The 24,296-nt window shown below is 33.8% G+C and overlaps 3 protein-coding genes, 1 long non-coding RNA gene and 1 pseudogene across 4 annotated transcripts; all 5 read right to left on the reverse strand.

Moving 5' to 3' along the window:
* Window positions 1-994: 994 nt before the first annotated feature.
* LOC125875852 (protein CONSERVED ONLY IN THE GREEN LINEAGE 160, chloroplastic-like) lies at window positions 995-5,093 on the reverse strand. The gene is made up of 9 exons (XM_049556895.1): window positions 4,633-5,093; window positions 3,407-3,456; window positions 3,251-3,326; window positions 3,066-3,161; window positions 2,849-2,929; window positions 2,659-2,750; window positions 2,127-2,222; window positions 1,587-1,655; window positions 995-1,178 (listed from the first exon to the last, which is right to left on the reverse strand). Exons 1-9 carry the CDS (start codon window positions 4,948-4,950, stop codon window positions 1,040-1,042), a joined length of 1,017 nt encoding a protein of 338 aa, XP_049412852.1. The 5' UTR covers window positions 4,951-5,093; the 3' UTR covers window positions 995-1,039.
* A 1,725-nt stretch (window positions 5,094-6,818) lies between these two features.
* On the reverse strand, window positions 6,819-7,874 carry LOC125875862 (protein AGENET DOMAIN (AGD)-CONTAINING P1-like). Its single transcript, XM_049556905.1, has 2 exons — window positions 7,736-7,874; window positions 6,819-7,252 (listed from the first exon to the last, which is right to left on the reverse strand). The coding sequence occupies exon 2, from the start codon at window positions 7,250-7,252 to the stop codon at window positions 6,833-6,835; it is 420 nt and encodes a 139-aa protein (XP_049412862.1). The 5' UTR covers window positions 7,736-7,874; the 3' UTR covers window positions 6,819-6,832.
* Window positions 7,641-9,731, reverse strand: LOC125875864 (uncharacterized). The gene is made up of 2 exons (XM_049556907.1): window positions 9,586-9,731; window positions 7,641-8,084 (listed from the first exon to the last, which is right to left on the reverse strand). Exon 2 carries the CDS (start codon window positions 8,045-8,047, stop codon window positions 7,739-7,741), a length of 309 nt encoding a protein of 102 aa, XP_049412864.1. The 5' UTR covers window positions 8,048-8,084; window positions 9,586-9,731; the 3' UTR covers window positions 7,641-7,738.
* A 568-nt stretch (window positions 9,732-10,299) lies between these two features.
* On the reverse strand, window positions 10,300-15,972 carry LOC125875865 (uncharacterized). Its single transcript, XR_007447465.1, has 7 exons — window positions 15,956-15,972; window positions 15,527-15,828; window positions 15,266-15,328; window positions 12,012-15,185; window positions 11,572-11,638; window positions 11,159-11,342; window positions 10,300-11,074 (listed from the first exon to the last, which is right to left on the reverse strand). It is a non-coding gene; the product is annotated as an uncharacterized LOC125875865 (long non-coding RNA).
* Window positions 15,973-19,198: 3,226 nt separating this feature from the next.
* On the reverse strand, window positions 19,199-20,691 carry LOC125875843 (F-box protein At3g07870-like; annotated as a pseudogene).
* Window positions 20,692-24,296: the final 3,605 nt, after the last annotated feature.

A 24,296-nucleotide genomic window follows, 5' to 3' on the forward strand; every position in this document is an offset into this window, starting at 1 on the left:
TAATATGAATTACATAATTTTGAAAGATCTCATGAGTATTTTTATCATTTTCATTGATTTATACTGAAGTAACTAATCTCGATACTAATAATTAATCATAATATAACTTATCCGAAAATCAATAACCAAACAAGAGATAAGATCACCTTTTATCTCTTGTTTAACAAGAATAACAAATGTTTAATTATATGATCGATGTACATATAAAATTAATCGAACTTGCTCTTGTAAGGTGAAAAAAAAAAAACTTGCTCTTGCTCTTGTATAAAAAAAAGTGGCACAAAATGGGAACTCCTGACAATCGTTCATTAACTAGAAGAATTTACACTTTTTTTTTTTGAAAACGATTCATAAGCCTTCAACATGATAAGAAACTTGAGATTATCAACGAAACTGAGAGCAAGATTCAGTATATAGAAGAATTTACACATTTTTTTTGGTGGAAAACGATTCATAAGCCTTCAACAGGATAAGAAACTTGAGATTATCAAAGAAACTGAGAGCAAGATCTAGTATATAGAAGAATTTACACGAGGAAATCTCGATTTGTTCAATCCATCCGGTGATAAATTGAGATGTTGTAGCTCATTTTTCGAATCCAACGTCTTCCTAAACTTTTTTCGCCTCTGCAACAAGATATATCGAGTGTGAGACAAGACATGCAGACTAGTATTTGACATGAAAAAAAAAACCAGTCTGATGCACTAAGCTCCCCGTATATCCGGAGAAGGGCTGGACCATAAAGGTCCATTTTACTCAACCTTACCTTGCATGTGTGCTAGAGGTTGTTTCCACGGCTTGAACCTGTGACCTCCTATTCACATGACAACAACTTTACTAGATATCTCACGGCATGATTTTCATTATTCCCTGTGACTAAACAAGTTCTATACTGGAACATGAAAATTTTGAACACATTTATTCGAATCTAAGATTCATGGTAATTTGAAAAGATGATAGAAGTTGTAGATGGGAGGTTTGAGTCGAAGCATACCTACTATTTTCATCAGAGGTTGATGGAAAATCATAAAAACTAGAGCTAAGTTTGCGATTTATTTCCAATAATTGATACACCTTCCTCGATTGCTTGGACAAAAGTTGCAATCTTGTAAGTGAAAAATCCGACTAGCATGGGTATCAACTCGAGGTGCATGAATCCATACTCCGGGACTAAGATCCTGGAAATACATCAATTTGTAAGATCAGATACATAGGCAACTCTTCATAATGCAAAAACATTAATACTTGCTCTACAACGACGAAAGAGAAGTCATTAAGGTATTTTTTGGATGCAAGTGTAGTAGGAAAAGGGGAATGCGGAAAAAAGTTAAACTAGACTGGATTTTTTTGGTTTGTACATGCAGGAAAATGGCGAGAAAATAGATTAAGAGAGGAAGTTGAAGCCCCATAAAATAGCTCAAACTTCCTTGACCGTTCAGAATGCAGATAAAATTATGCTACCAATAGTACTTTTCAGAAAATAAACAAGAGGTTCTAAGAAGTTTGCATTTGAATCAAGAAAATTTTCATTCAACAGTTAATCTCGACACATTTTTGGTCAATGTGGTAATAGTGGTAGATCATACCCATTCCACCGGTTAAAAATCATGACCAAAGCAACAGGAACCAATAGCCTTGGCTGCCCAACAGCTCCCCTGCAAGTAAAAGTTTCTGGTAAGCTTATCAATCAGAGATCAAAACAGTCCGTTTTAGAGATATAGCTACTTTTCTTAGTCACAAATAACAACGTCGTTTATCATGCAAGCATTTGATTTCTATTACGACTGTGGGTTAATGACTTCCAATCCTGGAATGATGAAACTGACAATTCACAAAGAACTACTATTTGAGTGACCTCGTACAACTCCAATTCAAGAATGACAATATCGATTTAAATGTGATAAAGTGGTAATAGGATGCTCCATAAACATTTTTCCAAAATGCTGAAAAATAGTAGCACATGCAAAATGCATAAGAAAATTGGGCTTCCTATTTTCAATTGGCATCAATCGCCTCCATTAAGACACGTACATGCAACACAAAGAACAAATGATGTTTAGGTTTGAGATAATGCAAGAATGGCATAGAAGGAGCCATTTGCTAAAGATAAACAATCAAAAGTGTACTTGATAAGTGCTCTGGGTCCATCTGAGAGCATAGAATCCACACTGTTTCCAAGCATACGCATGTACATCAAAGAACCAATCAACCCTGCAGTGTAACTGCAAGAATGAAAAATACAACAGTTCATTAACACCGCAATTTCTGCATGAGTGCAACATTGCCAGATTTTAAAAAACTAAAGATTCCTTACATTAAGTATATCTAAGCAAAGAGAAGCTAAAAACATCCAGGCCCGATAGAGGACATTAAAAGAACTCTCGCAGCTTAAGATATTTCAGTCAGAGAAAATTCCATACATTTCATCAGTTATCACAATTGTCATTTTCAGAAGAAATAAGCAAATTAAGACTCTCTTCGTCTAGAAAATTTTCACTGACAACTTGAGGGACCAATATACTAAATGGAGGAGCGATTTGTAATAAATAGGGGCCATGTCCCACTACAACAATAGTAAATCAAACACGAGTAATTCTAAAGTAGACACGTAAAGCAATTAAAGCATATAGCCATATAGGAATTCCTATTTTGGATTACCTTATTGCTATTTCAGGAGAATAAGAGATATAAGCAGAAATCACACCAACACCACCAATCCCAACTGTGAGAAGCTGCAATTTATTCTTTAACTGGAAAGAAAAGAAAAAAGAACAATCAAAACGGTGAACTTAAAAGTCAACATATCTCAACAAAGAATGATTTATGCGGAATAAACGCAAACAAGTACCTTAAGATACTGTTCCCTTGACTGAGCAGCCATAACCTTTGGATCCCCTTGAGGGCGTTTTATTTCCCTGAACATAACATCCTGTATGATAAAAAATTCAGAATTACAACTTAGAGAAGCATATTTCTCTATCATTTTAGTTAGAAACAAGGTGAGCTAAGAAGTCTTATAAACCAAGTTTCAACCAATGAACTAATTGCAAGTTCCGATGACATACACTGCCCCCAGTTGCAGCCTTGGCAGCTTTGCCCCACTTCTCCTGCTCCCGTCGTGTTGGTGCTGGCCGCCATTTTTGAGATGCAGTAAAAGGGGCCTGAAAATCAGTTTAGTTATCGACAATGATAGTAGAAAAGGCTAATGCTTAAAGATGCTGAAGGCAAGTGTTTTAAAGCCACTACATACTTGAGTATTTTCGACTTCTGGTTCTAGAACAGGTTGTGAAGGGGCTGTTAGCTCCTTGGTCAAGTCAACTTCCAAACTATTCTCCATATGCGATTAAATATTAGAAGAAAACAGAATTTCTAAATCTCTATAAAGAAAAGAAGAAAAAGATCACACCTGTCAAGATTCATGACTCTGTTTAAGCTAAGAAATCCTGATATCTCTTCCTGTTAAGATATCAAGTCAGAAGAATATTGGCAACCATTGAAAAAAAATGGTACTCCTTAAGCAACATGCATATATTATGACCAACATATAATGCAACAGGCTAACAGCAACTTCTTATGTTCTTCATACAAGAGTACCACACAGATAGAACACACTCCCAAAAAGAATGAGCTCTTGCTAAATTTGGAAATAATTTAACTAAAACTTGTTGTTCTACTCTTATTAGACGCTTTTATAGCCTCATAAATGTTACTGTATGACATAGTTATGATCACATTGTTTCAAAAGTCTAATAGTCACATAAAAGTTATGACATATTTAACACCACAAGTTTCAAAAGTGTTCATTCCTTTGTTTAACTCTGTTCCCATTCAAATAAGTTCATTAAAATGAGCACTTTTGAAACTTGTTAATTGCCAAACCATTAAAATGACCAAGATGGTTAAGTGCCCATCATGAAAACCAGGATATGCACCAATAAAGAGAAGCCTATCAATTAAAAAAAGATTTCATCACAAAACATATTCCCTTCGTCCACTTTAACTTGTCCATTATACTAAAAATAGGTGTTCACATTTACTTGTCAACTTCGGAAAATCAAGAGATAATTTATCACTTATTTCCTAATTAACCCTTATTATTAACTATAGTCAATTACCCAATGCATTTCCCAAGCCTTAAAGGATGAGCCAAGTCAATTTACCCGATGTATTTCCCAAACCTTGAGGGGTCGTTTGGTTGGGGAAAAGTTATCCTTAACAATTATTCCGGGACCTCCAAGTATATAAGATAACTTATCCCATTACTATGGTATAAATGGTGGAATAAATAATCCAAGTACTACTAAAACCTCCAACCAAATACAGGACAAAATAATCCTGCATTTTATCCCGGAATTGTTATACCTTATACCTCGCACCAAACGACTCCTAAGGGGGAGCAAAGTCAATAGTGAACAAGTAAACATGGAGCATTAACTGAACTCAGAACAACACAACAGAGAATAGAACCAAAAATTCAAAAGTTGCCTGAACAATTGGTAAACGTAATCTTCCACAGCAGTTCAAATTCTAGAAAAGATAAAATCTTTTGTGAAGAAAGCATGTCATAAGTTATGACTAGAACAGCTCAAAAGATGAATGCATAGTAAGGGTCAATTAGGCCAAAGATTATACCTTTACAGCAGTAGCAGGGGCATTTTCTTGAGGATCCTGAATGTACTTCTTCATGCGACCCATAAATTCCGTATTCCATATAAAATCATCAGAGGTGAGAGGATCCACATCCTCACCCCAATACTTCCTAAGCTTAGTAGTGGTAGTGGGTGGGTCAGCAACATAGTCCCCAGTAGCAGCCACCCCACTGGACAATTTCACAGGTTTCTGCTTGGATTGTGTTGGAATTGACAATGGGGTTGGATTATTTGAAGAATCTTGAGATATGGGTGTGGCTGTAGAAGTAACTGAGAGGTAGCAGTAGTTTAGAACTCCCATTTTTGTTCAATTTGGAGTGATGGGGTTGTGTTTTTTGATCTTATAGACAAGGAAAAACAAATATCTTAGTGTCAATTGGTAGCAAGTATATGATAAGGATGGACCCTGGTTGATGATAACATTGCTTCCTTTTTATTGTTTGGCCATGAAAAAAGTTTGATTGGATATTTCTGAAGTAGTTTTTGTAAAATGTATTCGGTTCAAATACTAGGTATAGAAAAATTCCTGATAAAGAGCGTTTTCTATATGCGCGAATTTGGAATAGTCTAAAAATTAGATATTGGACACAGGGTTTGAAACCAAAAAATAAGTTTATTTTGTAAATTACACTTTATTTTGAGGGCATAAGAGAGATAGAGTTAATTTATTAGATTTACAATTTACAAAAGAGCAGTAATTAGCTAATGATTTCTGGATAGAATTTAGACACGATTGTAAAATGATTTATCTTTCATTCACCCAAATTCGTTTACACTTTCTTTTACAAAACTAACAGTAATATTAGCCTTTGAATCAAAGGATAATCAAACTACAACACATAAATTGGGACGGTGGAAATAATATATTTGACATCTGACATAGCCGTCTATAACAATCATTCATTCTCTCCACTAAGATTCATCAAAATCAACTAGTTTTATGTCGAACTCAAAAGCCAAAGCTAGCGGAAGTTGGAGGTGTTGCACAAGATGATCAGGGAGGTGAGTAGACTGATTCTTCCATCGACTCGGTTATGACCTACCATTCATGCGATGATTTTATCCTCCCCGAGCTTGGAATCTCCATAATGCATATTCTAAGGGGCGACAACATATATAAGTGTGGTAAGAACGTACCAACAAGACTCAATAGTACTACATCATCCACCACATTCCATGCACCAAGTGAGCACAAAAAATATGAAGTTGTAAATATTAGTTTATGTTAAAAAGAAAATAATCATATTGAAATACTCATTTGTTACTGTTCGAAGATAATGTAATGATATTCATTTTGTTGATTTCCTTCTACGTAACATACCCAAGTACATGATGAGCAATGTAAATTATTTTCCTTTTTGTATGATTTGTTGCTTAAAACAAAAATATTTACAAGGAATTTGTGTAACAATTAAATTTATGAAAGGGAAGAATCAGGTCCCCCAATGGATAGAAGAAATTTTATCGGATGTCTTTTAATATGTTCAGACTTTCAAATCAAATTTTGACCTAACTGTGGATCCACAAAGGGTGTGATGCATATACATCCGTTACCTTTAGATATATTTCATGAGTTGGTACATGAGTTCAAAAACGATTGTCTTTAGCCTTGTGCACGTGAAAAATGAAATTCAAGACCATCAAATCATACAGACTATAGTAAAGTGTATATATTTTATTTGTTTAATTTATAACTATCCAGATACATTGAATTTTAGATGGGTCTAATAGTATTTTGCGATAAAGTAATACCAATATCACACAACACCATTTTGACTAACATGCATCCCTCTTCGATGGTGCTCCATCTTTTTCAAATCTTAGATTCGTCTCACCCATACAAAATATGTATATAATCAAATAATCATTTAATAAAATGTAATAGCAAAAACTAAAGATTCATGAGAAATCCAGCAATGAATACAACAATAGGGTTTACCCTATGATCTAATAAACTACAAAATACAAACTATATATAAACAAAATCCAAGCCTAAATTTAACAATAACAACATATTCAGTGAAATTTTGTAAAGTAAGTCTAGATCTGGAGAGGGTAAAGTGTATGCAGTCTCATCTCGAGGTGGAGAAGCTGTTTTCTAGAACATGACAACTAATAGCAAAACAATGCGAATCATATATACAAAAGAACCGTAACAACATCAAAACTGAAACACTATTGATTCAATCACAATTTACAATCTCTTTTGAACAAACCCATTTCCCATCAATCCAATCTTGATGAACTCTCAAATCACTTATAAAATACCCACATTCATCTCCACTAGATTCAAAATACACAAAATACTTACTCCCAATTTTACCAGTAATTCTTCCAACCCACCATCCATCATTACCAAACGCATCAACTTGATCATTCAAATTAAATCTACTCACCGGAATCACCGGCGGAACTGGCCGGAGTTCTGAGTGGGTAACAAACTCCGTCAGGGGACCAGATTGATCATCTTTCAATAGGGTTTTATACTGCACGATGTAATCTTTCTTGAGTGGTTGACATACAACAATTGCCTCATAATAAGAACCCAGAAATCCATCTTCTTTGCTTCCAACTTCAACAAGATCGCCTCTGCTAAACCCCATCTTCATAAGAAGAAGAAAACAAGTAAAGATATTATTGTTGCGTGATTGTAGGGAGATTGGTTTTAAAAGTTTTTTTATTTATTGATGATTTGGGCATTTAAGTAGAATAATACTACGGAAAAGAGTCATATTTGCTCTTGTATTCTGAGAAAAGAGTTATATTTGTTTTTTGATATATTTACCCCTGTCATCCAACTTTACACACATTTATACTTGCATTGTTAAGTCTTATTATCCTGCATGGCACCTATGTGGCACGCCTACATGGATATATAAATTTATTCTACTTAAAATCTCATTCTATTATACCAAATCCAATAATATACCCACCCATTTAATTCATTGCAAAATAGTAAAAATTGTAGAAGAGTATGTAGATGATGCTCACTAGAAAGCAAGTGGCTGATGATAAAAGTTAGCAATCAAATTGTAAAGAGTAATCCTCTAGATACCCCTTTATTTCAAACCAGTGAAAGTATGTACTCTCTATTTGTTGCGTTTCTTAGCCTGCTTGCCCTGGCCCTTCTTAGGCGGTCCCTTTCCACGACGTTTCAACATTTCAAGCTTGCTCAGACGCTCTTGTTCTTGACGTGCCATCACAAGAGGGTCGTCTTTCATGATATCATGTGGGTACCATTGTGAGACCTTTTCACCGATCAGCTTCTTGCGTAAAACCTTGTGAGCAGATCGCTGCCCAGTTGGATTAATTACATGACCAAATATCTTGGCCCTTGCCTCGACCAATCCTTCAATGGCTGCAGCAGCTACCATATTTTTCAGTCTCCCTAAGTTCATTTCTTGATTCCAAATAGAAGCTCAATATTCCGATTCACTGCACAAAGGAGAAGCAGAGTCTCAAAGAAGGTTCAGTCAGAAGCCTAACACAGTTGTAAATATATCAGCCAGTGTTCTTAAAGGTGAAAATTGCAACAACAAAAAAAAGATTAAGGTCCTTACTCCTTACTAAGGCTTGAAGCAAAGTGCAGCATGCAATCAATCGAAAACTAAAGAAATACTAAACATATATGAATTCAGCACGAATTAAAACTTTGCTCATCTTTAATGGACAACAGAATCACAAAACATGTATACATACAAAACTAGTCATACTTCAAGCACCCCTCATTTTATATCACATTTCTGAATGAAAACATTTTCTCACCCTATTTATTTTTAGTCCAAACAGTGAATCAAAATTCAAACAAAACTTCCCTTTAAAAAGAAGAGTCAAGGTAACCAACACAGATTGTCTATTACCTTCTCAAAACGTCGACACAGATTGTCACATTAGTCCCCACTATATCACATCCATTCTATAGCTCCGATAAAAATATCACAAGTTGCTCTCAGATAAATACAAAGAATTAGATGCATATTTTCCGCTTTAGAGGAACAACAAGACATCATTGGCCATGCTTTTCCATTAGTATGCTGGGAGTGACCAGAACACAAAATGCTCCAACTATAGAAACAAAAGATGTAACGGAAGACTCTAAAAAGAAAAATGGAACAGCAACTTCAACACAAACTCAGCTTGAAACTTTAGACATGCTTCTAAATTCTCAGAAAGAAAATCATCAAAAGGCTTCCTGAATAACGAAATAGTCCCAGACTTCATCGCAAAATCTCATTCCCAATTCATATTTCACTATCCCAAGACTTCTAAATCGCCTAATATATCAAGAAGAATTACGAGACATCACTTTCTTTACGTATTTTGAAAAAAATTACAACATTCCAAAGAGACATCAACCTTCTTATTTGTTCACTAGCACAACTGACTACCACCAACTTATGTGCAAGGGATATTAATTCTTTTGACCTGGGAAATCAAATAGTGAACGCATATGCCTGTATGCATCCTAACTCAAGAAATGCAAATGATTTTTCAGGCTTCTAATGCATACCAAGTTTCATTTGAACCTACTTGTAAGCTATGGGATTAAGCTAAATCAGTCCAATAATTCTTTTATAAAGAAGTATGCACTTAAAAGTACTAGCGGACTTTTTCCTATTTATCTAAGCCTCGGTGGACAGAGTTAGCTGATATATGCACGGAACATTGAACTATCCAATTAACCTATTGGAAATATGAAACTAATTCACAAAAAAAGTGAACTTTATGAAGTAAATCATTTCATTGATAACATGTAAACAACAACTAAGCAGAACAAAATCCTTATCAGAAAAATGTAAACAACAAGCTAAATTTCAACTTTAAAAAATGGAAAGCAAAAACTAATTTACTCGTTGCGAAGGAAGTTACGACAGAAAATGTACACATTCAATTTTAAATTAGAAAAAAAAAATGAAGAATGTAGAATGGAGCGAACCTTGATGAGAACAAACGGCTTCCTTTCTTTGTGAGAGACTGGATCCGCCACTTCCAAACAGATTGATTACTGTGTAGTAAGCTCTTGGCTGCTTCAATGGAGTTTTTGAGTGGAAAGAAGGAGAAAAATTGTTCAATAAAATATCGGCTCTTCTTTCTCATTTCATTAAAGTGGGCTAGACACTTGCATTTCGTTGGGCTCGGAAATTAAGAGGAAAAATGGACTGAGAGGGAAAAAAATTACCTATAGACAAACATTCCTACCGTATTTACTAAATCTTCCTATAATTTGAAATAATTACATATTATATCACTAATTAATGATTTCATATTGGATTTCAAGCTAGATGTGCCTAGATACATGTATTTTTACTATCAAATACACTAAAATAGGGAGAGATGCAAGCGAAATTTCCAAATACATGTAAATCACACTAAATCCAAAATACAAGGAGAGAGGCAAGCGAGAGAGAAGAGTGGCGAGCGTGAAAGGAGAGTGATGAAAGAGAGAAGAGTGGCAAGCGAGAAAGGAGAGTGACAAGCGATACAGGAAAGAGGTAACCAAGAGAGCTAGAATGCGAATTCACTTAAAAGCAGTATATCTATAGAACAAATGCAGCAACTTTCACAAATGCAACATTAGCGGAGCCATTGCCCGTAGAGGAGAATAATGTAAGTTAAGGGAAGCAAACACAAATACTCCCAATTTTAAGGGTTAATAATGTCCTATTAAGGAGAATGGATCTTCTAGGTCCTTGAAATTTTTTTAGAAAAAATTATGACTTCTACAAAATCTTCATTTTTACACGAGATCTGAAAAGACCATTTTCTTCTTTTCATTTTATAAGCTGCCAAGAAATCTTAATTTTCAGCCCAATATCTTAGTAAAACAAAGAATAATCAAATGCCAACCTTAGTGAAAGGTATACACTTTTTTTCCGAGGAACTAAGATCTCTTGTCCTCTTACAATTTGAATCGAAGTAGATGACCTTTAATAGATCTCTTTAAAAAAAAAACATAAAACTAAAAAAAAAATTGTAAAGAGCCAAAAGATCATTTCTCTGCACAATTTCTATATGATCAACAGCAGTAACAACAATATGATTTTAAAGGGTGTAAGGTATGCTTTTGAAACTATAGCTACAAAATCAATTCACTTCTATTTTAGTGGCCGAGCTGGTCCTGCTCTTGCATTGGTTTCAGATTCCTGTGATAAACAACAAAAGGAAGAAAAAAAATTAAATCAAGAAAACAGTATCTTTATTGAAGTTGTATATGTATAACAGTATCTATAGATTATAACTGAAGAACAGGGGGGGGAATCAAGAAAGTTAAGTTTAAGAAGAGTTGGATCCAAATATATAAAGCAATATATACTAGTATAATGGATGAAACATAATTAGGAAAGAAAATTCATATTGCTGAAATTTAATTTGGCAGCAACTCGCGTCATGAACAGCATCTGGGATCAGTTTCATTTGGTTTTCACCTGTAAAATTAAAAAGCAAAAATTACTTCAAATGGAAATGGTTGCATATTTATTAAAAAAAAATTGGCATTAATCGTTAGTTACCTTTCAATCAATATTCCAGATAACATCCTGTGGTACTGTTAGGGAGCCAATATACCTAAAACAAAAAAGTTTGGACTTGCTTTTCTTATTAAGAACCAATATCTGTTTTACCTTTCTTTTGTTAAGAGCACTACTTAGCAGAGCGATAAGGTATGAGTAGCATATGCTTGGTCACTTCCATCTCCTTTAAGAAGATGTTTTCAATGCAAACATTGCAACAAGAGAACTTAGAGAAATATATTTATCATAACCAAACGCCAAGAAAGATATCCTTTTACGTACAAAGATGGCAGTAGTGAATATAGGGATGTTTTCCCTCGTATCTGAGCTAGCTCTCCCAAATAGATAGAGATGGATCAGATACATTCAAGAAAAAAAATAATGTTTGACGGAGAATTGAAGAAGTAGCTAACCTGGAAAATTGGAAGAAACAATCTTGAGAAGATTAAGCCAGATTTGACCAAAAACTGAAGTAGCTGACTTGATAATTGCAAGTACAATTAAAGATGAACAAATGAAGAAGAAAACGTTTGGAAATTGACAGAACAAACAAACAGGAAAGAGTAAGAAAGCTCTTCCCTGTTTGGAGCAAAAATGTTTTGGGTGCAGGCATGAAAGGCAAAATCAGTGGAATAAAAACTTTGTGGTGGCTAATGGAGTGAGCAACTGAAATAAGCAAAGAAAAATGTCTAAAGGAAATACCAATATTACCCTTGGTTGTAAATCAAGTTACTTATTATATGTCGTCTACAAGTAGAACCAAACATAAATCTTTCAATACTGTCCCTCTCCTCCGACAAGGGAAAACCACACACATCACCGACATCAGAATAAGCAGCACAGGCTCACATACCTTAACAGAAGTGTTGAGCCAGTGCAAACCAAAGTTCACTTGGCAGCAGAATCATTGCTGAACAAGCGGTTGTGCCAACATCTAGGAGCTCGTTGATGGAATGTCGCTTGTTCAACAATGGTTGTCTGTCAAGGGAATTATAAGTTTAGCTTATGGTAGATCAAATGGTCACTCTTTCAGAATTCTGCAAGGAAAAAGATAAATCAGTTGGTTAATACTTATATATGTAGATTTTGTCTAAAGAGGACAACGTTACCAGTAAAATAAGCAGTAATATGAAGTGATGAAATGCTGACAGATATAGGAAGTGACCAAGGACAGTTCTCAAAGCCATTCGGTTTACGTGGAGTCCAGGCTGTGATCCGAGGGCATAAGAAGAAGTATACTGCACTTTAATGGTTGATAAATAGTATGATTGTATTGTAGTATTAGAAGACAAGATAGTTGTTGAGGTGTTTACTTACAAAGTAATAAAGCTGCTAGGAAGCACTGGGTGTGCAGCTAACTAACAGGAAAGAAAACCAACGGCTAAAATCCAAAATCTGATGAAGATGTGCCTTTTGTGGTACCAATACTGGAAAGTTGGAGCAGAAAGATGCTTGTAGGATAAGTCAGTGGTTGAGTATATCGATATCAGTGGGGTCCTTACCTATAGCAGAAAGAAGCACATAGAACATGCAATCCTCATATCTACATATGGAATAGAGATTTAACAGAAGACTAAACAAAGTGATAAGAGAAGGCCTCAAAGTGAAGACGTTAATAGAAAATATAGGCTAAAAGAAACGAACAAAGGGTAAGTAAAGTTATCGAAGGCTGGAAGAGGCATCATTGATCGGTAGAGGTGCCAATTTTCAGAAAATTACAAAAGAGCATGAGCTCAAGTGAGAAAATTACAGAAAGGCAGGAACTCACACTACTAATTAACAATTTACAAATTAGTTAGATTGCCCAAAGCTGAAGAGAAAAAATGATAAATAAACATGGCCAACAAGTATATCCAAATCTGCACAACCTAACAACATCATCACATGAACAGAGGGCTAAGATCAACATAATTTTTGATGAACAGGTAATGCTATTAGTGTTCTACAAATATTCCATTCCCTTCGGAAAAAATGCAGTGCTCAGAATTAACAATAAAACAATGTCCATGAAGTACATGGCTACCTACGAGAACGTAATGCAGAAATTATGTAGCTGCATTATATCTATCAAAGATCAGATAAAAAAGGAATATGGGTTAATTCTCATTTCTCAGCATATCCATTAGTTCTCACACTATAGAGTCATTGACCTTATCAGAACATGACATTCTATTTACTGAAATTAATCATCACTGTCGTAAAAGTAGAGTTGCAGATTTATTGGTTTCTGGTCACCAGGATACAAATCATTTATCAGATGGTACATTCATTCTTGAACTCTAAACGTATAGATACCACAATTTCTTTGTATCAAGTCTGTATCGTAATGCACACCAAGCGGTGTAAATGCAACTACTATACGTTCTAATGTATGTCCGGAAGTGTATGTTTTCATGATTTCCTAATTATAGAGCACACAAATTAGTTCGCATTTGGTGTGAAATTATCTTAACCATACGACTGGCACAACAAAATTTACAATTAGAAACTTTTTTAAATGGTACATAGTTTGATCATAGTTCAATATTCAGAGCAGTTCTTATTTTGCCAGTGACCTGGATACACTGAACGGTGGAACTGTGGAAGGAGTGAAAGAATGAGAACACATAATGGTATTAATTAAACATGAGACTATTCACTATGTTTGTATTATTGTAGCCCATCATTTCACAATGTATTGTATTATATTGTATTATTTTTTGGAACAATGTTTGGGTAGATTGTATCGTTTGTTGTTGACAATAATATTTTTCTTGTTTGGCTTGATTGTATCATGTTATATTGTAACTGGTAAGTTTACTAAAATACCCTAAACTGTTGTATAAAGTAATTTTATCACCAATTTCAAAAAAAATAAAAATAAGACAGCATATTTCTGCTAATTTGTCACAAATTATGCTTTGTAAATATACTAAGTTATTAAATTCATGCAAATTCAAATGAAATTACTGAAACTACGTACATGCAAAAATAAATCTGAATAAAAATTAAGCGGCACTTGCACATTTATAAAATATGGATATATTTATTGTAAACCAGCCTAATCTAGCAAATAAATAATTGAAAGATATCAACGATTCAATATTGTTTAAGTATGACAAAAATACTGTTTAGTGGGATTTTGACTAGGTGAATCACATTACCAAATTCCACATTCTTTTAATACACCAAAAAGAGCTACAATAATGTTTGGGCTTAGGTTTACAAATTTAAAGAAAAAATCAAATCCAAGCCAAAAACAAACACAATTAAATTCATGCAACTGATTGTATGAACATAAACTACTAAATAGCACATGCAACATAGAATATGATCTGCTCACTTCAAAAACAACCGAGACATGCAACTCAAACATAATTATTTTCAAAAATATTTTTGGAAAGATACTTTTCTTTTGGGATCAAGTATATCATACATGGTCCAGAACTTATAGCAAAGTAAGTGTTTTTCAACAAGTAGTGTTGTTAATTGTCAACTGGCCCAGGCTCTCTTTGCATCTATAACATTGTTTGCATGTTAAAGTTCATAAGAAATAGATGTGATGAAAATAGAGAAATGCAATAAAGATCCTCCATAAACTGAGATATAGTTAAAGCAGAAAAGGAACTTTAAAAATATGGTTATGGACAAAAAAAAGTACCTGTAATTTCGAAACAAGGGCAGAAAGCCGAGCAAATAACATAGTTAACTATAAAGAAAGAAAAAGAGTACAAACGTAGGATATGGTATTTGGGTGGAGTTAAATAATATAGGGTAAAAAAAACATATTAAGGACATAATTTGAAAGAGAAACTAGGTAACGACGTGATCAAACCAAATAGGTCATTACATAAAAGGGCGCTTTTCATGACGGATTTAGCAATACAATTTAATATATTTTAAATAGAAATCAAAAAAAGTTTTTTTGTAAGATATAATACGATACAATGGGTAACAACGATCCAAACCAGATGTAAAACAAACCTTTAGTAACGAATGGCTGGCTTAGCTGTACAGCAAGGTTTTATTACAAGACCTGATGTTGAACCTGACATAAAAATATTTTTCAATGAGTATTAATGAATTTTGTAGATTCCGCTAAAGTTATGACAACTTTCAGTAACTTACCTTTCTCATAGATGGAGTGAGGATTTCCTTTGTCAAAAGCAGGAAACAAGGGAAGCTCAGTAACTGCGAATATAGCAGGCAATGATCAGACTAGACGTTCAGAATAGTAACTGAAAATGCATATTCATGCTGGGAAAGGAATATGCATTTGCACAAAATGGTGAAACAGAGTGTGCGTTTTTTGAAAAAGGGGTAACTGTAAAATGGTGAAACAGTGTGTTCTATCCAAAGTTCAATAAATTTTAAATCTGATATGTTAACCTATTCTGGAAGTAGAGCAAGAGTTTTTCATATTAAGAGTACGCTTTTCATTAGCCATCATAAGTTTGTAGAGTTCACGGCGCCTAACATTTCTATCATCATCTTTCTTATCAGAGTTTGGCGTTTGCTTGTTTGTCCAGCATCCATGGATATAAAATTTGTTGCTCCCAAAATTTTTGTCGCTACATGTGTTATACCCTCCTTACTACTGTTGGGCCTGTTCCCCCTAACAATTTATCAAATTAGTAGTATTATTTATATGGATAATTTTGGATAAAGAAAATATAGAGCAATAAAGATAACTTTCAATGAACAAGGTTTTCGATCCAAAAACCTTCAAAAATCATGCTTCATATTTAGTTAGCAGATCAAGATGAGCAGTGCATAATTTAACGATTAAATCAAGCCAAAGCTTGATCAAGACTTTACCCAAACACTTGACCTACAAGTTCAACTCTTTCCTCTACTTCACCTTTTAACCTCAAACTCAGTAGAAACAAAACTAAACTACTGGGAAAATGAAAGTCAACCAAACTATCAGCAGATAAACCAAGTAGCAAGTCAGAATACAAATTTAAACCTTTAGGGGTCATTTGTAGCTGGTTAGAGTTATGCATGTAGGGATTAGTTATGAGTGAATATATGTATTATTTTATGTTAGTATTAGTTATTCCACCTTCTGTCCTGCATAAAATAATACATAGATTCCCTCATAACATAATCATGTATTAGCTATGCAGATTTCTACTTCATCAAAAAAAAAAAGCTATGCAGATTTCTAAATTGCAAAGCAAACACTGAATTAACTTTATACATGAATAACACCTCCTAATCAGCTACCATAGTATTACTTATGCAGAATTTAATACCTGCATAACTCACATCTAAACAAGCTATCAAGTGACACCTTAGTTCAAATAGATAATAAATGATGGTGGTTTCTATGGAACCTGATAACATATGGGAACACCATCAGATTGGACTGTTCTTAATAAATGGGGTGTATATAGCGGGGTGACTGAATTAACAGGGAGGTCAACAGGACCCCAAAAGTCTGTATGGAAGAGTGTGGCACCAATTAAGTTGAAATGCTTCACCTGGCTAGTAGTTAGACGAGCTAGAGCTAGTCGGACTCATGACACACTACAGAAAAAGGAAAAATCTACATGGCTTCTAGATGCTCATTATGTAAGGAGGCTTTAGAGACAAACAACCACCTTTTCTACGGTGTAAAGTTACATCACAAGTGTTGGCATTTTTCATCAATTTGGCAAAGGTGAATTTTAAGTTGTTGGATAAGGAGGGGAGGTAGCAAGAGCCAGAAGATTTGGTGCAAAACAATACCTGCCTGTATTTGGTGGAACATTTAGAAGGAAAGAAATGAAAGGATTTTTGAAGGCAAAGAGATCTCCATACAGAAGATGTCGCATTATCAAGCAAATGGCTAGGCAGGCATGTTGACGAAACAGAGGCCTGAAGCAGGTAAGAGTTGCTTCTCATATAAGAGAAATGTAAAATTTACCTACTAATGTTTTGTCTAATGGCCAAATGCCCCATGGTGTTTTCCAGCTCCTCCTTCAAGGACTCCTCCATCTTATTTATCGACTTAACTGAATTGTACTACCTAATTACCCTTTTTCAGAAACTTCTAGTTCTCTATGGTGTACGAGGACTGCCGGTTATTAACCTAGACTTACTGAATAGGAATTCCACCAAGTTCTTGAACACATGCTGATACGAAATTAGTGCACTGTATTTGGCTTTTGAAAGAAGAAAAGAAAAAGGAAAGATCTCTATACCTTTACCTTCTCGTTTTTCAATCTTAGAATCTAAAGGTTGACAATATCCCTTTCATTTTTTTTATATCCCTCTCTTCTTAGTTGCTCATCATTCAAGGAATCTAATGGTTATAGACTACCTACTTGTGGCTTTGTTGAATTACTTACCCCTAGCAGTAGCAAGGACCCGCAACTCTCAAAGGGGTTACCAACCAGCCGAATCACTACAGCAAACCCTCTCTTTACTTAATGGATAGCGTTTATTCTCTTTCAATAAACAAAATGAGAAATTGGGGAGAAAGAAGAAAAGCTAAATATGGTGCGTGAAAGCTGGACCGGCACCACGGTCATCAAACAAAAAAAGAAGAAAAGCTAAATATGGTAATGAAACCAGTGTTGGCATTTGCTACCTAAATGCCATTGGACCCTATACCTCACTGACCAAAGACACAGGCGCATAGTACTGGACTAAATTATGACCACTGTATACCTGTGTCATTGACAAATATAAGGCAGTCAAGCATACACATTGTTTTGTAGTAGATTTCTTGCAAAACGAGCAAAATTAAAGTAATGCTAAAGGAGGAAATACCAACAAAGAAACTCAAACAGTTGCCTTTCTTGAAGCAAAATACTTCAGCAAAGAGTGGTTGCATGAACTTTCTAGCTAGTACATCAACAGAACCCCTAATGCAACTGCATGTTAATGGCAACTGAAATTAGAATTTCAGTCAAGACGAAGACTAAAATCCTATCAGCAAGATGTAGAAGAGAAGAGGAAGATGAAGGAACCTTGTTGTCAGATCAACACTATAAAAAGAAAGGCATGTGATCATGACAACTAAATTCTGTTCATAAAGTGGCCTTTAGAATTACCACCGAGAAAATTGGATAGAAACAGTAGGCAGTTAGCTTGCAAACAACAATCCAAGACTATTCTACCATTCTTAATGCAAGAGTTTGGCACCCAAGAGCAAAAATATCGTCATACACTTTAATTGGAGTAATGATAGGCAATTGTTGGATCTGTGATTACGATTTATTGGACTGAGTTGGGTTATACGTATATCCTTAAAAGAACCGTTAAGTTGCTGGAAAGAAATAAGGATCACAAGGAATCTGAAGATAACTTGGAAGACTGTTCCAGCATGTACTGTTTGGGTCTTTTGGAGCAATAACAGGTATAGTTACCCAAGGAAGAAACACAACAGATCCACTACCAAATTAATTTTAAAAAAAAAACAGATCCTCTACCAAATCCAATTTCAGTAAATAGGCAGTGCAAAAGTTTTCTAGTATACTAAAGAAACCCAAGGTGCAAAGACTGAAGGAAACAGCAAAGCACCAGCCAATCATTCCCTGCTATAAGATCAACGAATTATAAAGAAACAAAAAACTCTACAATGCATATGAAGAAACTAAGTTCTGTTCATAGAAGTGATTTTTAGCAGTACCACTGAGGGTCGACATATTTGCCTAGAAGCAGTAAGTCAACTTTTCAACTATAATCCAAGACAGATAGATAGAAAAACACAGGAACCATATAAGTATCATGCACCAAACATCCACCAGGAAAGAAATTAAGACAAGTGTTTACAGTCTGCCTTTAAAACAAAGAGTTCCAGTACCCTAGAGTATTAAATGTGCCACACACTTCTGGCACATGGAAACTTTGACCTTCCACAATACATCAAAAGAGGTCTTCAATGTCAGCCTGAACCCTGCAATGCAATGTAATGTTTGCATGAAATTGAGAAGACTTATAAGAGAAAACAAGTTGGCATATGCTTAAGGGATCAGCACCTAAACTTCAGTGACTAACTTCAATCAAAAACTTACTGAGCTAAAGGACTTCAAGTGCAACATAGCTAATTAATTGGACAATGAAGGTTTTTTGACTTGCATGCTCTTCCTTTCTTTCTTCCGCAATCCACTCATGTGAGAAAGAGATGCACTCCGCATTCTATATTTAGATTTTGCCCTTGAGATCCTTCTTTTCCCATCTTTGGGGTCTCTCTTCCATAAATCAGATGACTCCTCACAAGCATCTCCAACACAATTATTTGTCCATCTATCAGGTAAAACAAGGCTCTCTTTGTAAAAATTAACATAGCGTGGATTGTAACACCAATCATTTGATGAGTTACCAATGTCAACATCTTTAAACCTATCAATTGTATGATCAACTGAAACCAATAATCTTTGGTTACCTTTCCATAAGATTTCACCATTTTTCCTTATAGCCATTGGCTTCATAAAGTCAGTAGCAATCTCAAACTCAGTTGGAGCAGCGCTTCCACAATAAGGTGTCCAAAAAATGTCATCACGGAGAGGAATATGTTGTGGAAAGTGATAATTTTGGATGCTGAACTGTTTCTCCCAGGAGTCTGGTGCACCATACTCTTTCATCATCCAAATCTTAATAGGTTCACGTTTGTCATAGTTATTATCAACCAAACAAAGAGATTCCTCTAACACAAAAAGGAAGACTTCATCAAAATGTGTTTGTGACTCATTGATTAAACTACTCGGCAATATCATATCTGAGAATGTCTCATCATGCATGTTGAACACAACAATCACCCTCCAATCCCTCCGAGCTGGTGTAAACTCCAATTTGGTAGTAATCCAATGACAAGCGCCGTTCACATACACCTGTGGTGCAATGGCAATGAATATGTAAGGCCCAAGGACATGGGTAATGTCTTCCCAAACACCAGTACTTAACTTATAAAGCTCAGCATGAGGTGACACAGAATGACCCTTAGTGTGTACTACTCTTACCACCTTGTAGTCATTAGTAACCGGATCAAACCCAAACCCCAGTGTATAACCAAAGGTATTGCGATCATTACATAAATAAACTGGTTCTGGGAGTTTTACCGACTTTCTGATGGATAGGTTACAAAAATATAAATGGGTCAAGGTGTCAGTATCGGTGTCGGTGTCGGCAAGGCACAAAATACCATTAAAACTACCCACTATACTAACGGAACCTCTACGAAATAAAAAATCTAAGAAATCGTCCGGATCCAACCTCGCATTGTTACCAAACAAAGGATACATATCTATTCTTCGGGTGTTTTTAGCGAAATTCCGAATCAGCATATGATCATCTCGTTTTCGATTGAGATGTGTGAAGGTAAAGCTAGGGCTAGTAAGAAGAGAATACCATGACTTGCAAACACTTCTGCATCGGAGGATTGATTTGACTGGTAGTTTTGTGAAGATATCAAGCAACAATTCTTGGGGCAAATAATCCGACATATCTCTCCGGCGACGGATCTATTCACCTGAGCTGAATTTCTCCGTTCTTCGTTAGCTAAACAAACCCCAATCTTCTACCCCTTTGTGGTTGAACCCTAAAATCTGCTTCTATATTATATTTTCAGTTTAACACTAAACTTTTTGGAAACAGAAAAAGTTATGTACAGTCAATTTTGCATTTAGTGCATGTATACACTGGTCGTCTATAATAAATGGTATATATTTATTTTTTCGTAAAGATATTGATTTTATTTTTTAAAAAAAATGTTTATATTGACTTTTTTAGTTTCAAATTTGTCATATAGCTTAAAAAATTTACTCACTCATTTTTTATTTCTCTAGACTTGACTTTCTAAATAAACGCAATTCTTCTTTTATTCAAGCTCGATCCAAATTTATTTTATGATTGAGTATAAGAGGGATTGAGCTTTTTTTTCATTTGAATTGAGTTTGGACGAGTAAAAATAATGAATGTGATTTTTTAAATTGACGTGAGATTTTTTTAATTAGAAAATCACTTTTAGATTTTTAATTTAGTAAATATAAGTCTATTAACGAAAAAGATAAATATGCATAATTTGTTAGACTGTGGGGTAGTCATATAATCATTCTAAATCGTAAAATTGAGGGAAGTATTTGCCCATTTTCCATCTCTCTTTTTTTGTTGATACATACTTTTATAATCTAATTTAAATTTGAACACATATTTATTCTAAACCTTTAGTTCTCATTTCTTTGTCTTCAATTTTATTATCCTATGTAGCATTTATATAGATAAAATATTTTCTTCTAATTTAAAATCTTATCATAATTAAATTCAATCCAATTAGCAATTAATTTTTTTCAGGGTAAATCTTATTATTAAAATAAATATCTTATTACAACTTTTTATTTTAGTAAAATAAAAAAATCTTACATAATAATGAAGTTTCTCTTATTATATTGTATTTAAATATAATAATTAGCAATTTTAATAGTGTATTTTTTGGGGCAAAATTTATATTAAAAATGACTAAAACTTCGCTATTTTGAGCCAATAAATCACCTCAAAAGATGAGTTATGGCAAAGTATTTTTTTTACTAATTTGACCCAGAAAAAATTTCACTAAAAATTTAATAAATTTTAAAAGGTAAATATATATATATAAGGTGACACTTCTGTAAAAAAAAAAATCTATATGACATGCGAGTGTATCACTATGGTAGGATGAGATCGTTCGGGAGGAGGAGTTAAGGTTATCAAATAGCCAAGCTCATGAGATATTAAGACTAATGATAATTTGGATATGCAATTAGCGATCTTTAAGGTATTTTGTCTTTNTACACTAAAAATTTAATTAATTTTAAAAGGTATATATATATATATATAAAAGGTGACACTTCTGTAAAAAAAAAAAAAAAATCTATATGACATGCGAGTGTATCACTATGGTAGGATGAGATCGTTCGGGAGGAGGAGTTAAGGTTATCAAATAGCCAAGTTCATGAGATATTAAGACTAATGATAATTTGGATATGCAATTAGTGATCTTTAAGGTATTTTGTCTTTTTATTTATTTATTTATTTTTCAGTTTAACCCTAAAAGTTTTCAAAGTTCGGCGTGGTCCTTTTCTCTATTATTTAAAAGATTAAAAAAAATAATAGAAATTTGAAAAACTCGTCTATTATTAATTTGACTTGATTTAGTTTATAAATATAAAAACTAGATCTTTCATTTGATTTGATATTGAAAATTTTGAACCAACTTTGACTATGTACACCCTAATTAACGAGGAGTAAGTACTGGATGTTCCTTAGGTTTGATTTATTATCATAATGGTTTGACCTGATAGATTTTGAACTATTTTCAAATATTTTAATTTGCAGTTGTGTTAAACACGTTTAACTCTAGTAGTTGTTCTACTTAGTTTAACAAAACTTTTTAGTATAATAAGATACTCAAGTTGCCATAACAAGAGGAAATAGCAACCCACAACCAAATCATTTACTTGAACTTCATGAATTTCCGATAAGATCAACAAATCAATCATCAATCAATCAATATATATAAAGCTAGATAAAAAATGAGTGACGTGACACCTCTCAATGGCCAAATATCCTATTTATTTATGTTTGTGATTTTTTGACATTTTCTTTAATTTTTTCTAATTATTTTATTTCATAAAATCATATTCTTAATTCATAACTCTTTAATTACATGAATTCAACTCTTAATTAATTTAGTAATGTATATAACTCCTAATCTTCCATATCCATAACCTTCAAATTATTTAATATACAAATTTACAACTACTTAAAATCACACTTATAAAAACCTCCTTTGAGACATATTTAATGATTATTTTATTTTCATTTTTCTTATTCTTCATTATTTTTCTCTTTGGTTGATCTGATTTTGTGTCTAAATTTTGTTATGAATCCAAGGTGGCAGTGTTAGATGCAGGGTCATACTGCAAATTTGAATGTGATGCCATTGACTAATTTCGTAAATGCATCATTGGGATCTTTCTTTACAAAAAAAGAATGTAGATAGACATGTCAATTGGGTCGGCCGTACAGTTTTAGCTCATTAAGATTGTCCCAATAAGGCCCAAACCGGAAGCCGACCCCTATATTAGTGGGGTGAGCCGGTTCAGATTATTTTCTCTCACAAGCCGGTAAAAAACCGATACGTGGTCCAATAGTGAATTGGTATGGACCGGTCCAGTAATGAAAAAAACTAAAATTAACAGGAACTAAAATGTAGGTGATATCCGTTGGCCAACGGCTATCCACTTTTTGAAAAAAAAAATGGCCAAAATGATATTTAAAAAATAAAATTAATACACAATTTTTTTTCTATAGATAGCTACACATTTCTTTATTTTTCCTAAATCAAATCTTCTAATTCTTTCTCATTTTCTCAATTCTCTCTTATGATAGCAATTTTATATTATATTTTGCAATTAACAATATTCAGTGGAAGTTTTCAACTTTCAAGTGTTCAACATTTCATCAATTTTACGGTTCTTTTTTTATTTTCGTCTTCCGATAATTTGGTATAATATAATGTAAGTATGCTACTATAATAGATAGTAGATAGTGTCTATATGTCTGTTTGGTATACATTATAATTCTTTCTCATTTTCTCAATTTTCTTTTGTGATAGCAATTTTATATTATATTTTGCAATTAACAATATTCAATGGAGATTTTCAACTTTCAAGTGTTCAACATTTCATCAATTTTACAATTCTTTCTTTATTTTCGTCTTCCGACAATTTGGTATAGTATAATGTTAAGTATTCTAATATGACTATTTGGTATACATTATAAGTATATTTAGCATGTTTGTCATAAATAGTTTTAACTATTACAAAATTAAATAGATAATAATATACTATATTGTTAATTGCATCAAACTTTCAAATTAATAATTAATAAAAAATAATGGTCGGTTTGGCCCATTATTATAAATCGGGCTCGGTAGCAAAGCCCTAATCGAGCGCAGGCCAATTTTTTTTGTCTTCTTTCACTATTTTGATCGATACCGGTCCGATCCATTATTGGGAGGATCAGGTTCGGTATATCAATAAAAAAAAATGAGTCGGATTGGGCCGCCCAGCCCAGTAAACAGACTTAGATGCAGGAGTTGGGGCATGAACAATGACGCCTTGGACAATTTTGACTATCATTTCACTTCTAGATACTCATATCCCATGATTGTTAGGGTTGATGTTAACAC

The sequence above is a fragment of the Solanum stenotomum genome, chromosome 9 (assembly GCF_019186545.1).
Source record: "Solanum stenotomum isolate F172 chromosome 9, ASM1918654v1, whole genome shotgun sequence".
In the NCBI taxonomy this organism is placed as follows: Eukaryota; Viridiplantae; Streptophyta; class Magnoliopsida; order Solanales; family Solanaceae; genus Solanum; species Solanum stenotomum.